Source organism: Cavia porcellus, unplaced genomic scaffold, assembly GCF_034190915.1.
Source record: "Cavia porcellus strain 051 isolate PalLab524CR breed Dunkin Hartley unplaced genomic scaffold, mCavPor4.1 scaffold_2, whole genome shotgun sequence".
Classification (NCBI taxonomy): Eukaryota; Metazoa; Chordata; class Mammalia; order Rodentia; family Caviidae; genus Cavia; species Cavia porcellus.
In genome coordinates, this window is record NW_026947485.1 from 55,588,858 (window position 1) to 55,602,638 (window position 13,781).

The 13,781-nt window shown below is 34.0% G+C and overlaps 1 protein-coding gene across 1 annotated transcript in view; it reads left to right on the forward strand.

The window, feature by feature from the left end:
- Thsd7a (thrombospondin type 1 domain containing 7A) overlaps nucleotides 1–13,781 on the forward strand; it is a 371,111-nt gene that overhangs the window by 288,912 nt on the left and 68,418 nt on the right. The window contains exons 8-9 of the mRNA XM_063242093.1: nucleotides 3,798–4,032; nucleotides 7,649–7,764. Coding sequence (XP_063098163.1) covers nucleotides 3,798–4,032; nucleotides 7,649–7,764 — 351 coding nt within the window. The remainder of the gene's footprint in view (nucleotides 1–3,797; nucleotides 4,033–7,648; nucleotides 7,765–13,781) is intronic.

Genomic DNA, 13,781 nt, shown 5'->3' on the forward strand with positions numbered 1-13,781 from the left:
ATAACAAACTGTTATTTCTCATTATGTAGCTAATTATACTTATAGAACCAAAAATGAAAAATTATTTTTTTTGCAAAGTTCAGAATGACCTGACCTAACTTTATCAAATACCAGTGTGCCTTTACACCTCCTTTATATATGCAGATAATAGATGCAGATTGAAAGAGAATTATGCCACACTTTCTCAAATAATTGATAATATTCAAAACTCATGTTTTACAATGCAAAGCATGGAAGGAAATAATATTCCTATTTAACTTGCTCAACTTTCACAGTTAATCCTAAAATAAGGAAACACCAATATTTGCTAGAGGAACTTAAAGAATCTTGGATCCATAATATAACTGCAGACATGCAATATTTTATTTTCTATGTAAATACTAGCACTTCTTCATCTTTCCACTGTTGACTTTGGAAAGAAAATTATTCTTCCATCTCTCCCAATGACCTCCGCATAAGTTTGATTTGGGCTCCACAGAAGGAGGTCTTCTACCTCTTTCCCAAGGAGAAAGGGAGAAGCAGGGAGCTGTGCTGCAGCAGACTGTCCTGAGTAGCAGGCTGACACTCTTTACTTTCCCATGTGAGCTCTACCCTGCACCAGTTATTAACTGTACCATCATTGCCCATTGCTAAGGTCACACCTGTCTGCATGCCTTTGTTTTTATTTACTTTTTCTTCTGTTTATATAAATTTCTCCCTTCCTTCTCTACTTTCTAAGACCTCTGCTTTTTAAAATTTTACTCTTTCCAAACTCATCTCAATGCCTCCTTCTGTGGGAGACATTTTTCAGTCTCCAAAACATAATAAAATCTTATTCTTTTGAGTGCTAATTGCACTAAATACCTCTCTTAATATAATTGTTACATTTCCTGTAGATTAATACTCAGATTTATGCTTGTCTTATCACTATATACATATAGCAGGCACTATTTCCAAATTAATAGTTTCCCTGAAGTATACAGCTTGAATTTCACACTCAATACGTATGTATAGAATTGTTTTGAGGAGGATTCTTTATCAGATGAATTGTAAGAACATAAATATTAGAACAAAAGGCACTATAGTATGACTTGTACTGAATGCATCCTAAGAAAGCTTTTAGGAACTTCTGGGGTGGGAAAAAAATCACTTTTTTATTGTAAAAGATAAGTTTCACATAATAGTTGGTATTTTTATATGAACATTAATGTTTATTTATATAGCACAATTTCATCCAAGGTCTCATAAATTCCTTCCTTGTGATAAAATGTAGAAAATCTTAAATAGTTATAATAGCATAAAAACATATATTTTTATATGTAAGAAGATATTTAGAAATATACTTACTACTAATTTTGCATAGGTCACATTTTATGATTTCTCCAGTACACTGAAAATATTCTCAGATGTATGGAATTAAACCTTCCCATAAATAATAAATAATATTCAATATTATATTTATATTTTTTTCTACCAAGCTGTTATTCCCCAAACAACATGATGATGCTTCAGTGACTGACTGCTGCTCCAAACCAGACTTCCAAAACTGCCATATCGTTGTTCTAATTAAGACCATATTGGGACTTATCTGTGCAAAGATCCTGACATCAAATACAAAATGCTGATGTTGCTTTAATGGGGATTGGGGCAAGAAAATAAATAGCTTTTATGTCTATAAACTTAACAGCTATCTTGCAGTTCCAAGACACATTATGCTGATGTTGTAAAAGGTTGTTTTTGTATCATTTTTTTCCAAAGCCAGTCAATTGCAATGTCAAAAACAATTCATAGCCTTAAAAAATAGCAGTTTAAATAGCATGCTTGTATTCACAGTGAAAATAGTATAAGTAAAGAAGTATTTTTGTAGCTCAGTAATTTTAGGATCATATATAAAGAAATTTATAAAGGGATTATATATGAATATATATAAAAGCTACAATTGAGAATAAATCCAGTGCCTCAGGGAATGTGCAATAGGAATGCTCATTTTCTTCTCCCTAATTCAATTAGTTTACTTTAAAACTCAGTTCCATTCAAATCTTAAGCTTCTTTGCAGGGCAACCAGGGTCACCGAGCTGAGTGATGGAAGACAGGATATGAATTGTGACAGATATCTTCACCTTCATGAAGGAGGGAACATTTAAAAAAAAGGCTGCTTAATTCAGGTTATTCTGATATTGAGACAGCATTCAGTAAGGAGTGAAGGGTCCTAAATTGGTATTAAGTTTTCACATAAACCATCTACTGATTTATTTGCTGAATAGAGAGATATTCTTAAATATAAGAGAAGAAATACTTGAAGATCATCTCAGGTTGTGGACCCTGGGGTCATATAGCAACTAATTCCTTCCAGTTCTACTCACTGTAAAACGTTTAACTTTCCTAATTGGCATCAGAAACATTATAATAGTAAGAAACTGAGCTTTCCAGTAGTTGTCACACCATTTAGATGTCTTGGGCTTAGTCTGTTAATATTTTTTAATTCATTTGACAGCTGTGAACACAAAATGAATCCCTACATACGAAGCACTTGTAGCAGGGTGGGACTAACACATAAAAAGATTTCTACACCACATTCTATTGATGAAGGTTGTAAGTGTCTTAGTCTGTGTCACTGAAATTATTTCACTTATGTTTATTCATTTTAAACCTCTGTGGTCATGGAACCCTTGTGACAGTTGTCATTGCTTATATTTATGACTTTCACTGTTAATCTGGTGGAAATGGAAGTCCTACATTGCTTCTGCCAAAAACAAACCAGCATAAACAGCCATCTAAGGAAGGAAGATAAATCCTAGTTTCATGTAAGACTTCCATAAACAGGGTCTGGATTGATTAAGAGTGCAGCAGCATCCAAACCTAAAGAGGATCAGTATCCTAGAAGAAAATTCCAGAGACAAGGGAAAACTCTATTTAAAAAATGCTATATAGAAAACACCTTCAATATCACAGCTATCATAGTGATGATACTATGTAGGAGAACAGACTTCTGTAAGTGTAAATTTAAATGTGACTTAAAAGATTTGAACTCTGAAAGTCAGTTTTTGAATGCTTTTCCTTTTAATATATGCAAAAGGGTGATGTTAATAAACTATGCAATTGGTATATAAAATTATTTTTTTTTTGGTAGCTGGGATTGAACTCATGACCTCATGTTTGTGTCACTAAACTAAATTCCCGACCCTTTATAAAATTATTTCAATAACAAAATTATTTCAGTAGCAGAAGTTATTGCATCATAATTTAACTTTCAGCCATTTGTTTTTATTTGGGTACCATACAATGATTTTGCATTGCACAACCACTGAAGTCTTGGATTTAAAGGAATATGCTCATGACAGGATGGCTTTTCTATTAATGCTCTGGAGGATCTAACATATCATTCAATTTTAACATCCTTGTTGCTAGTCACTCTTACACCTAACACACTAAAATAAACTGTTTCAAAACATGTAAGTAAGATTAATTAAAGTTTGAAAACCTCACTGAATTATCTTCACCTACAGAGTCTCAGCTTGCCTGTTTCTTCTGCTTGGCAATCATACGGACTTCATTGTACCTCGAATTCAACTTCTCTGGAAAATATTAGCCTATCTCTTTAAGGTCCTCCATTCTTTTCAATGTAATGTACACCATATGTTTTATATTTTAAACTAGACTATGCTAAACTAAGGTAAGATTCATTTATAATGTGTGCTAGTAACATGCTATGTGCTAAAGAATGGCAGGTATCTTCCTTGTTAGCCATGTTATTCCCAAGGATCAGAGAATGGTAAGGTTCCTGTTGGCTTTTACACTATCATTATCCACTTTTATAGGTGGAATTCGCTGTCCAAACATCAGTGCTTTGCAAGAGACACGCAGCTGCAGTGAGCATCCCTGTACTGTGTACCACTGGCAAACTGGTCCCTGGGGCCAGTGCATAGAGGACACTTCAGTGTCATCTTTCAACACAACTACGGCTTGGAATGGGGAGGCCTCGTGCTCCGTTGGCATGCAGACAAGAAAAGTCATCTGCGTGCGAGTCAATGTGGGCCAAGTGGGACCCAAAAAGTAAGGGCTTTACAGTGACAACAGTAAATTCTGTTCTCGGCCATGTGGAGGATTGGCCCAGGCTTCACTTGCTTTATGAAAGAGAGCATCCTGATTCCTGTCATACCTGTCCTCAAGAGTAAGATTTGTTTGTTTTGAGTGTCAGCTGATAAAGCTGTAACAACTTCAGAATCTTCTGCCTGGTGTCCATAAATTCTATAAAACTCTTTCTCTCTAGTAGCTGCATTCTGTTTTATAGTAGCATTTCCTGCTTTTATTAAACTGGTGAAGCAATGAAAGAAGTACTTGCTCTAGGCCTGGCTGATCAATAATGACAATATAGAAAGTCCTGGCAATGTAGGTCATCCATGACCTCCCATATACCTGTAGGCTACGGAGGCTGCCGATTCGCTTTAATTGGGTAGTAGCCTTATATGATCTGCCTTTCATTTCCCCTAGAGGATACTTTATCAAAAACACTGAAGCCAAACTTATATCTTTCAGTGGTTAAATAAGTAAGCCATTTACTTCCAAGGGACAGCCTTGGGATAAGATGACTATCATGATAAGTAGAAAAATTCTCACCTTCTCACAGTGGTTACAAATACTTTAATATCAAGGCAGATGATTTGCTAGAGGGAAGAACAAAGAACCAGAGAGTTAGTATATTATATGTGCTTTGCGATAAATATCAACAAAGACAAGTAATGACATAACTGGAATAATTGATTCTGAGAGAAAATCAATAAATTAAATCTGAAAGCTTTCTTTTTGAGATGCAAAAGCCTATTTTATTTTGTTTTTAAATTGAAGCAGCATTAATTCTGAATCAGTTAAATCATTTTAGTCATATGAAACATGAAAAGTAAAACCAATCAACTTCACGTGTCTTCTATTTCCCAATAGCCAATCAAGAAGTTGATTACTGTGTGTGCTCTTACGCATGGTACCCGATTAATTCTGGCCTCAATTTTCAGTCTCTTGAAAGCATTTAATGGAAAAATTATCAATGTAATCATTCAATAAATGTTAGATCACTATTTTCTCATGAGAATTTAAGACACTTCGTAGTGTTTCTAAAAAATGGAAGTAAGTAATCTGATGTTTTGAAAACTCCAGGGAAAATGAATAAGGATCCCATTGCAAGTCATTTTTATTGTTTAAGAGCACCAGACATTAAACATAGCCCCATATTTTGTGTCTATCACTTGCAACTTGAAAAACATATTAGAAAATGTATACTAAACTATTTTAATGAACTGAGAACTCATTTCATATGCTCAATAAGTAGCCACGAACTAACATTTTAATGGAAATTATACTAAGTTTGTGATGAATTTGACTCAGGAAATTATTGGGCACTATATTAAAATTCAGTAAGGGTAACAGCAGGAGTGGAAGTTACAGGAAACATTCACTTCAGGGGCGCAGGGCCAACTTCTTGTGGTGGAGATCAAGGTTGTTATACCATTCTACAGGAACAATCATTGTGACTCTGCTCTATATTTAATTACCTCTTAAAAGTTGACATTGAATATTTTTGCTGGCTGATGAATGAGCATGCATACAAACCGATGTGTGAAGAGGCTGTTGTGTTAATATCACTAAAGCATTCAATAGAAGAGCATCCCTAATTCCACATCAGAACCCCGACAATTATCCATTTAAAACTCCCTTTTCCATTTCAGCCTTTACTAAATAACCTGGATACATCTGTAGATTGGTGAAATCAGATGGCTTGACTTTGCCCTTAAAACTTTGGAAAATTAAGCAAACATCATTAGTTCAGAAAAAAAACACAACAACATCATTGCCTTTTTCTCTGAATGCTAGGTTAAATTCAGCGAATGCCTTCCAATACTGGTCATTTGAAACAACACAAATAGAAACCTTGTTTTAAGCTCCTCCTAATAAAACAGATTACCGTGCAATGGTAAAATCAATGTTATTGATTTTATCTATCCTTCCAAGTAACAAACTTCAACTCCTATCACTTCTGCTTAATTTGACCTTGAATAAGATTTGTGAAAAAAAAATCAATTCCTTGATTTAAACCATAAACACTAAATACAAACAGTACAAGGGAGAAAAGGAGCGTGTTGACTGAACCAATTGCCTCACCAAAGGAAGTCTGAATTTATTTTATTGAATGTGGTTGAGGCTGTATAATTCATCTTTGTGTGTTCATTTAATGACTTTGTTGTTAGTGATTTTGTTCTCCACAGTTAACCAAGTATCTTGCTGAGGCTATTTGTAAAGTAAAACATAATATTTGAAGGTTTTTAATGATAACCCTGTAAATCCTATTGATTTATTCTGGGCTAATATTTGAAGAGCATGCAATAAAATGATACCCTTCCATTGTTACTGTTATAAAATTGCCTTATTGAAAATGAATAATAATATTCAATAATAATTCAATAATAATTACTCACCAATAATTTCATAATCCCAAAAGAATTAACTGGATAACAAATGAGATTTTACTGCAGACTGATCCTTGGTTTAAAAAATCAACATAAATTATAATTCTGGTGATTCATAATATATATTTTAGCAATTTGTTAGATTTTTTGATTCACATGCGAATTTTTTTGTTACTCACAACTTTGAATAGTCACAGCAATTATGAAAAAGAAACCAAGTATATCCTCAACATAAACCAAGGAGATTGTTTCCTATTAAAATATTGAATCCTATATGTTTTTAAATCTACAATCAAATAAATCCAAATGTTTTAAAGAGAGGCAAGTATATAACTATACAATTAAGTAAAGCACTGTATTTATATGTGAGAAATGGCATGTGGATAAATAATTAAATATAAGATGTACCAAAAACAAAGTATCAGCTAAATAGTATAAAGACATTATGAAAAATAGGAAATGATACTTGTTTCTTTCACTCATAGTTCAGTTTGTAAACCTAATTAACTTACTTGATAAGAGACATTTTATTTTGGCCTCCAAAAAATGTAGCTTCACCCATGTGGCATATGGTATTTTTAATCCTGTTTGCTACTTTTTAAATTGAAGAAAAAATGGTACTCTAAACAAAACCAAGAAAAAGTCAAAATTATTTATTGTAATGACATATGCATTTTTACTGTGTTATGATTTATTGTGGAGTATACAGCTACTGATACATTATTGGTTTTTGAACATGTGCTGTGCAAACAATATACTCCAATATAGATTCATTTTATACTAAGCATATTTTGTTAAAATACTTTTGTTAAAAATAACTTGTAGATTTCCAACAAGCAGAGGGCCTATTTAGTTATACAAAGATCTAGAATTGGATCCTTAAATTGGCAATCTGAATACCACAAAATTTCTTATAAAGCACATTAAAATATTTGTTAATATATTTATTAGTGGAGAGATTATTAAATGGTGAGAAAGTATAGTTGTTATATTTTGTAGTAGCTAGCACAGTTGCTGCTATTAAATCTATACCTTCTAGGTTAAAATGTCTGTTGAGGTAGTTTGAAAGAACAGATCTGTGAGAATAGCAGTTGGTTACTGGAAGTTAAATATAATTTGGTAACTTGCAATTTTGCCAATAAAAATTCTAAAGTTATCTAGTTTTCTGGCCTAACTACAGAGGACAAATAGTGTCCTTTTGCTTTTTCTAGGTGTCCTGAAAGCCTTCGGCCTGAAACTGTGAGGCCTTGTTTGCTTCCTTGCAGAAAAGACTGCATTGTGACCCCCTACAGTGACTGGACACCATGCCCCTCTTCATGCAAAGAAGGTATGGTTTGCAGAGTTCTGAAAGCTCTCACCTAAAATGTGCACTCCTTAGAACTTCCAAATTCTTCTGCCTGAGCAATATTTGTGAATGTACACAAACTATGTAATCCTAAATAAGCACGAGTACCATAAAATTTTGATTTCCCTTTAAAAGTAACATTGTTTTAGAGCAACGGGTAAGTTTTATGCCAAAGTCTAACTTGAAGTTGTATCATATCAATTAAAATAAAAGGATATTATACCTTATTATATGAATAATGTTTACCTTTACTTTTTTTTTTAATTTTAAAGGGAGTAACACAGAACAGTAAAATGAAACAAACAAACAAACGAAAAAACAGTGATAGGACAGTAGGAAATCCACAATCGTTACTGTGTTGCATATTGCTATCCCCTTTCTGTTTCTCCCTACCTGGCAGGATCACTGCTTTGGGTTTTCTTGTTTTTGCTGGGTTCCTGAATTATCTCTCTCCATGGGCTTCTAATCTCAGATCCTTCCTGTGCTCACAGGACCCACGTGTGTTCTCCTTCTCTTCCTCATGTTGCTGTATTCCAGTGTCTGGACAACAAAATTTGGAGAAGTTCTTTCTCTGCTGCTCACCTCTCTGCCATTTCCCCTTTTATATTGATTCATTAAAATATCTATTAGTCCTCCGTGTTTTAAAAACAATATACAGTGCTAATTTTAGTACCCAAGCCTTTCAGCCTGCTTACTGGCAAGAAATAGCATGGGACCAGATTTGCTACCAATTCAATTATGTAGCCCCATAATGAGAATAAAGGAAAGAGAAAAATGGCCAGATTGTTTCTCTGCCAACACTTAATGTGCCATGAGACATTTACGGGATGAGTATTTGTACCCGTTTTGGCTTGGTTTTGCTTTTGTAACTTACCAAGACACATGGCAAAAGCCTACATAGTTCTTTCCTTACGCTCTACAGCAAAGTCTTTTCTTATTGCTTAAGAAAAAGTTATCCACACTTTTCAGGTGGCTATTGCCATAAATGAGCAACTTTCTCTCTCTGCCACAGATGGCAGTCTATACCTTATTTCACTCCCCCAGCAAATAAATACAATGTTTCTTTGATTCTCTTTATGCTTTTACTTTATTCATGCTTCTTGACTCTCACTATAGAGAATGAATCAAGAACCAACTTCTAGTTTAACGAATGATATTTTAACTTGCAAAAATTTAAATCATCTAGGGGCTGGGGATTTAGCTTAGCGGCATAAGCTCCTGCCTTGCAATCAGGCAGTCGTGAGTTCAATCCTTGGTACTGATAAAAAAAGGAAAAAGACAAAAAATTAAAAAAAAATTTTAAATCATCTGGATTACACAAATTAAATAATATGTTGTTTTAACAACTTAACATTTTATATAATTGAAATCTTTTTAGATTTTTTTCTACTGAATGCCCTTGAAGTATCACATAAAATTAAGTCACAAACTGTGCAAGAATATCCGTTTTTTGTATTAGAAGTCTTTTAAGGATCTCCATAGCTATTAGGAAAACAAAGAAATTATAACCATTACCTTTAAATTTTTTTAATGGCCTAAAATTATTAATAGACAAGGTCATTGTCTGGCCTTTTTCAAGAGTTTTTCTTTTATTCCTTTATTTTCTTGAATGACTCAGTAAAATGGTTTATTCAGTGAGTTTACAATCAACAATAGCATTATACCTTTGAATAGTATTTCTACAGTAATGATTGGTTATTCATCACTCCATTAAAAGTGTTATAACATGAAATATATTTTCAGATTTTATTATTTTTTATGTATGCTTGATATTTCATAGAATTCTAGTAAGAATGGGATTAAAGAAGATGAACCAGAAAGTTAGGAAGGCTAAGCAGACAGTAAGATATTTGAAGATAAGACTGGACAGTGCTGAAGATAAAAGCAACCAAAGATGAGTGGAGGACTGATAGAGACAAGAGAAAACTATTGGGTAGGAAAAGGTTTAATTCAAAATCCAGTGCCCTGAATAGAATAATAATATCTTGTTGGATCATTGAGCATAACTGTTTGCAGTGTCATTATTTGAATATCATTTTGTATACTTTAATTTTGTAACTCAAGCAACTATTTCTAAGATGATGGTACGTAGCTTATCAACTGGTGATTTCTTACTATTTATTTTTCTGAAATTTTGCATTGTTTCTACCCTTTTTTTGTTTTTTTTTTCTTTCTCTTTAATTAAAAAAAATATGGTTATAAAAGATAACCAAAGTCATCGTAGGGGTGAAGAGAAGTATTACAGTAACAGAAGTTCTAAGGTCACTAATTAATAAGATGTATCAAGGTGACTGCTACAAGGTAGATAGCTGATAGTAAAGTTAATTTCAGGAACTTAAAGGAACTAGATTTCTAAAGGCTGAAAAAGAAAGGAAAAAAAAAAAAAAGAATGGGATAAAGGCTAAATGGAGCCAGCATCCACTGGCAAAAGAAATTTTTCACTAAAAGATTGAAGACAGTAGATTATATGTTCCAGATAGCTGCAATGACAGAAGAGTTAAAGGATGAAGAGAAATGAAAAACTGCATTAGGTTTGCAGATGTGTAGTGCTGTGTAACTAAGAGACAACAGAAGAATTGCAGGCTAGATAATTTGTGTTAAGTCACAAATATGTGAAGTATGATGAGTTTAGTTGAACTGGTCTCTTGGGGGAAGCCAAGTACTGCTGTAAGAAAAAGCACATGGTGACATTATTGAGACTATTCGTTGTTGGGGTGGTGGTGGCCTAGGAGTCAAAACACCAAATTGGGAATATGCTCTCTTAGAAGCCAGAGACACTGAGAAGTAAGGTTCTGTTTGGCTGAGCAAACATCATTTCACCAGGAAAAGATCAGACCTTTCTGTATTATTTGGCAGCCCTATGTTGAATCCTTAAACCTAGAACAATGTATTTTCAGCAATCCTGTATTAATCACTTTCCCATTACTAGCACAAAATACTTAATATCTACAATTTAACCAAAAAGGGATTTATGTTGGTTCAGAGTTTCAATGAGTTCAGTCTATACTTGCCAAAAACTTCATGGTAGAAGGGCCTAGTGGAGGAAAGCTCCTCCCTTGTGTGATGGTGTACAGGAAGCAGAGAATGAAGGGAACAGGCATGCACAGGAATGCACCTCTCCAGGTCTCTCTCCTAGTTGTCCACCTCACACCAGACCCCACCTCCAAACGGCAAGCTAGGCTACTGAACTCATGAGTTTGCTGGTGAGTACATTATCCACAGGCCCTTCCCAAAGCCTCACTGAAGAATACATCAGACTTCGGCAAGATGGCAACAAACCCTAAACCTATTCACTCAGATTTAAAAGGAATAACAGATATTGGGTGTTGAAGCAGTGAAAAATGTGGGGCGGGTGATAGAAGAGGCCGTTGTTGTTGAGTAGCAGTCGCAAGGTATTTTGTGCTCCTGAAGAAGTGCTTTTGATTTGATTGGTAGAGGTCTGTAACTGACAATAAAGAATCAAAATGTCATAAAAAGCTAGTTTTTTGTTATGCCAAAGAGAATAAAACAATGCATGAGGTTTCTTTTCCCAGTATTTGGAAAGAAATGGGAATAAGCCAGTGTCACTGAAATTACACTGACTTTCACATACATTTAAAAAGTGCTAAACAAGGTTTATCTTTCAAGGAGATATAATAGCAATTAAAAATTAATTTAAGGATAAGGTGGTTCTTCTTACTCCTGTAGATTAAGTGTAAATTTTATAAGCACCTCAAATTTATTAAAATATGGCACTATCCTCCCTTGTAAAATCACTTTAAAGAGGTAAAATTACACTGTAGTATTGAAACAAGTGAAATTGAATAGCTTACAATGGCAGAAAGTTATTTGAAATTTTATTCAATCATCTCGCCAAATATATCTTGAAAATTCAATGTCGATAAAGATCTATACTGAGTAGAATGTCATTTGACCTTCAAGCCAGTATGCTCATTAACTTTTTAAATTTTTTTCATAAATTTTAACAAAAGACACAAAAATAGAAATCATCTAGACATAGAAGTTACTTATAACTCTAATCTTGAAAAAAATCAATATTTTTGATCAAATATTGTTTTTTTTAGTTTTTTTATTTATTTTGTCTTTTTATCAGTACCAGGGATCGAACTCACAACTGCCTGCTTGCAAGGCAGGAGCTAAATCACCCAGTTCTTGATCAAATACTGTAAGGGCAATGTTCTGTCCTCATCCGATCAGTCAGCCATACACATGATTGCCCTTAAAGATCCCAAAACTGACTTTACATTTTTGTTCTTATACGACCTATTTCCTTTTCGATATCCTGTTCACTGTGCTACTCCAACCTGCCATTTAACCTGCTTCCAATTTAAGAAATCTTTATCTACCCATTAAATCTTTCCATCAGATAATTTCTTTAGTGAAAATTAACTCAAATGTCTTAGGATATCTAAAAAATACTATAACTGTTTTACAGATACTATATCCTCTGAATCTGTGTGTGCTATGTCACACAATCATTTTCTGGATATGTAATCCCTTTTTACAATTCCAATTCTTGATTGGTATTTTCAAACATAAGCACAACAATGGATGCCTTTATTTTTCATATCCCCATTATTTTCAGTGAGGGAAAAAAGATAATTTTCTCAGTCTTCAGTGCACAGATACAGTACCCAGATTTTTATTACTTTAAAGAAATGCATACAAAAACAAAAGAAAATAGTAATAATCCAGTGGAGAAAATGTGAAATAAATGTGTCTGCTCATTCAGTAAATATTTATTAAATACATCTATCTATGACTACTATGCTAGGTGTTAAAACACAAAGTTAAATGGACACCCCATGTGTATGTTAACCACATACTGTAAGTAGAGTATAAATACATACAGAAAATTGTGGGGGAAACAGTTCCATTTTCCTTTTTAAGTGTGTGCTGCAGATTTCCCTTTGCCTGGCCTCTGGTCTGAAAGCTCTTTAACCTAACTGAATTCTATAGTATTGTTACTCTGAACACACAGGTAATTACTTGAGATCTAAGAAGAGAGTGACCTCTCAGGCAGTGGAGACATGGCTGTCATGACACTTCCTATGTGATAGCCTTCAGCTTACTATCTAGGTGCTGTGGTTTTGAAGCAGTCTGCTTTACTCAGGTCACAATCTGAGTACTGTGAGCTGCACAAGGTCAAAGAACCTGAACTTTTTATGAGACTATTGTGGGTTGCCATTGTGGGATCAATTAAGAAAGCACAAGGTGTACTCATGGCCTTTCATCCTGAGCACAAACTTGTGGAGTCTGTGATAAAAAAGCACTAACAGGATGATTCAGAGTTTACTTTAATGACGCATTGCTTTCAAAGAAATAAAACCAATAGAATTGAAATACTAAAATTTTGTTGCTCTTTCCAAATGGAACACTCCTGACTATTCACCAAGTGACATTTACGTATGTGGTTAGTGACCAGACACCTCAGTCTCTGAAGTATCACTGATGCCCAAAATATAGTCCCTTCAGTCCCTGATCCCTGATATCAACTCCATGTCTGATTTGTATCTGCAAGTTGAGGAAGACTGGGAACTGACTGCCTCTAAAAAGTCAGGCCTTTTGGAAAACAAAGGCCCAGGTGTTTGTGATCTTTTCCCGGTTGCAAAAGAAATGAAACTCTCCTTCCTTTCCCCAGTGTTAAGCAAACAGTGAGAATAGCCATTTAATTTATGTAATCTTTAAATAACTAACACAAAAAATAGAAATTTTAAAAACTCATGGAGGCGGGTAGCAGATAAGGGAGTAAAGAAGAGGACAGAGGAAAAACAGCTTGTAATAGAAAATTAAAGTTAAGTTACTGCATTTGAGAATATTAGCTCTGAGATTCTAGTGAGGAAAGGAAAAAAATGGAGCTGTAATGGATTCTTAACAAGTTATCAAGGGAAACAAAATGTTTCCTACTCCTGAATCATTAAAGGTACTTATTACCTGGGACCCAAAGCAGAAGAAAGAGATAAAAATAATAATTTTTTTTTTAAAAAAAGCAGGAGAGT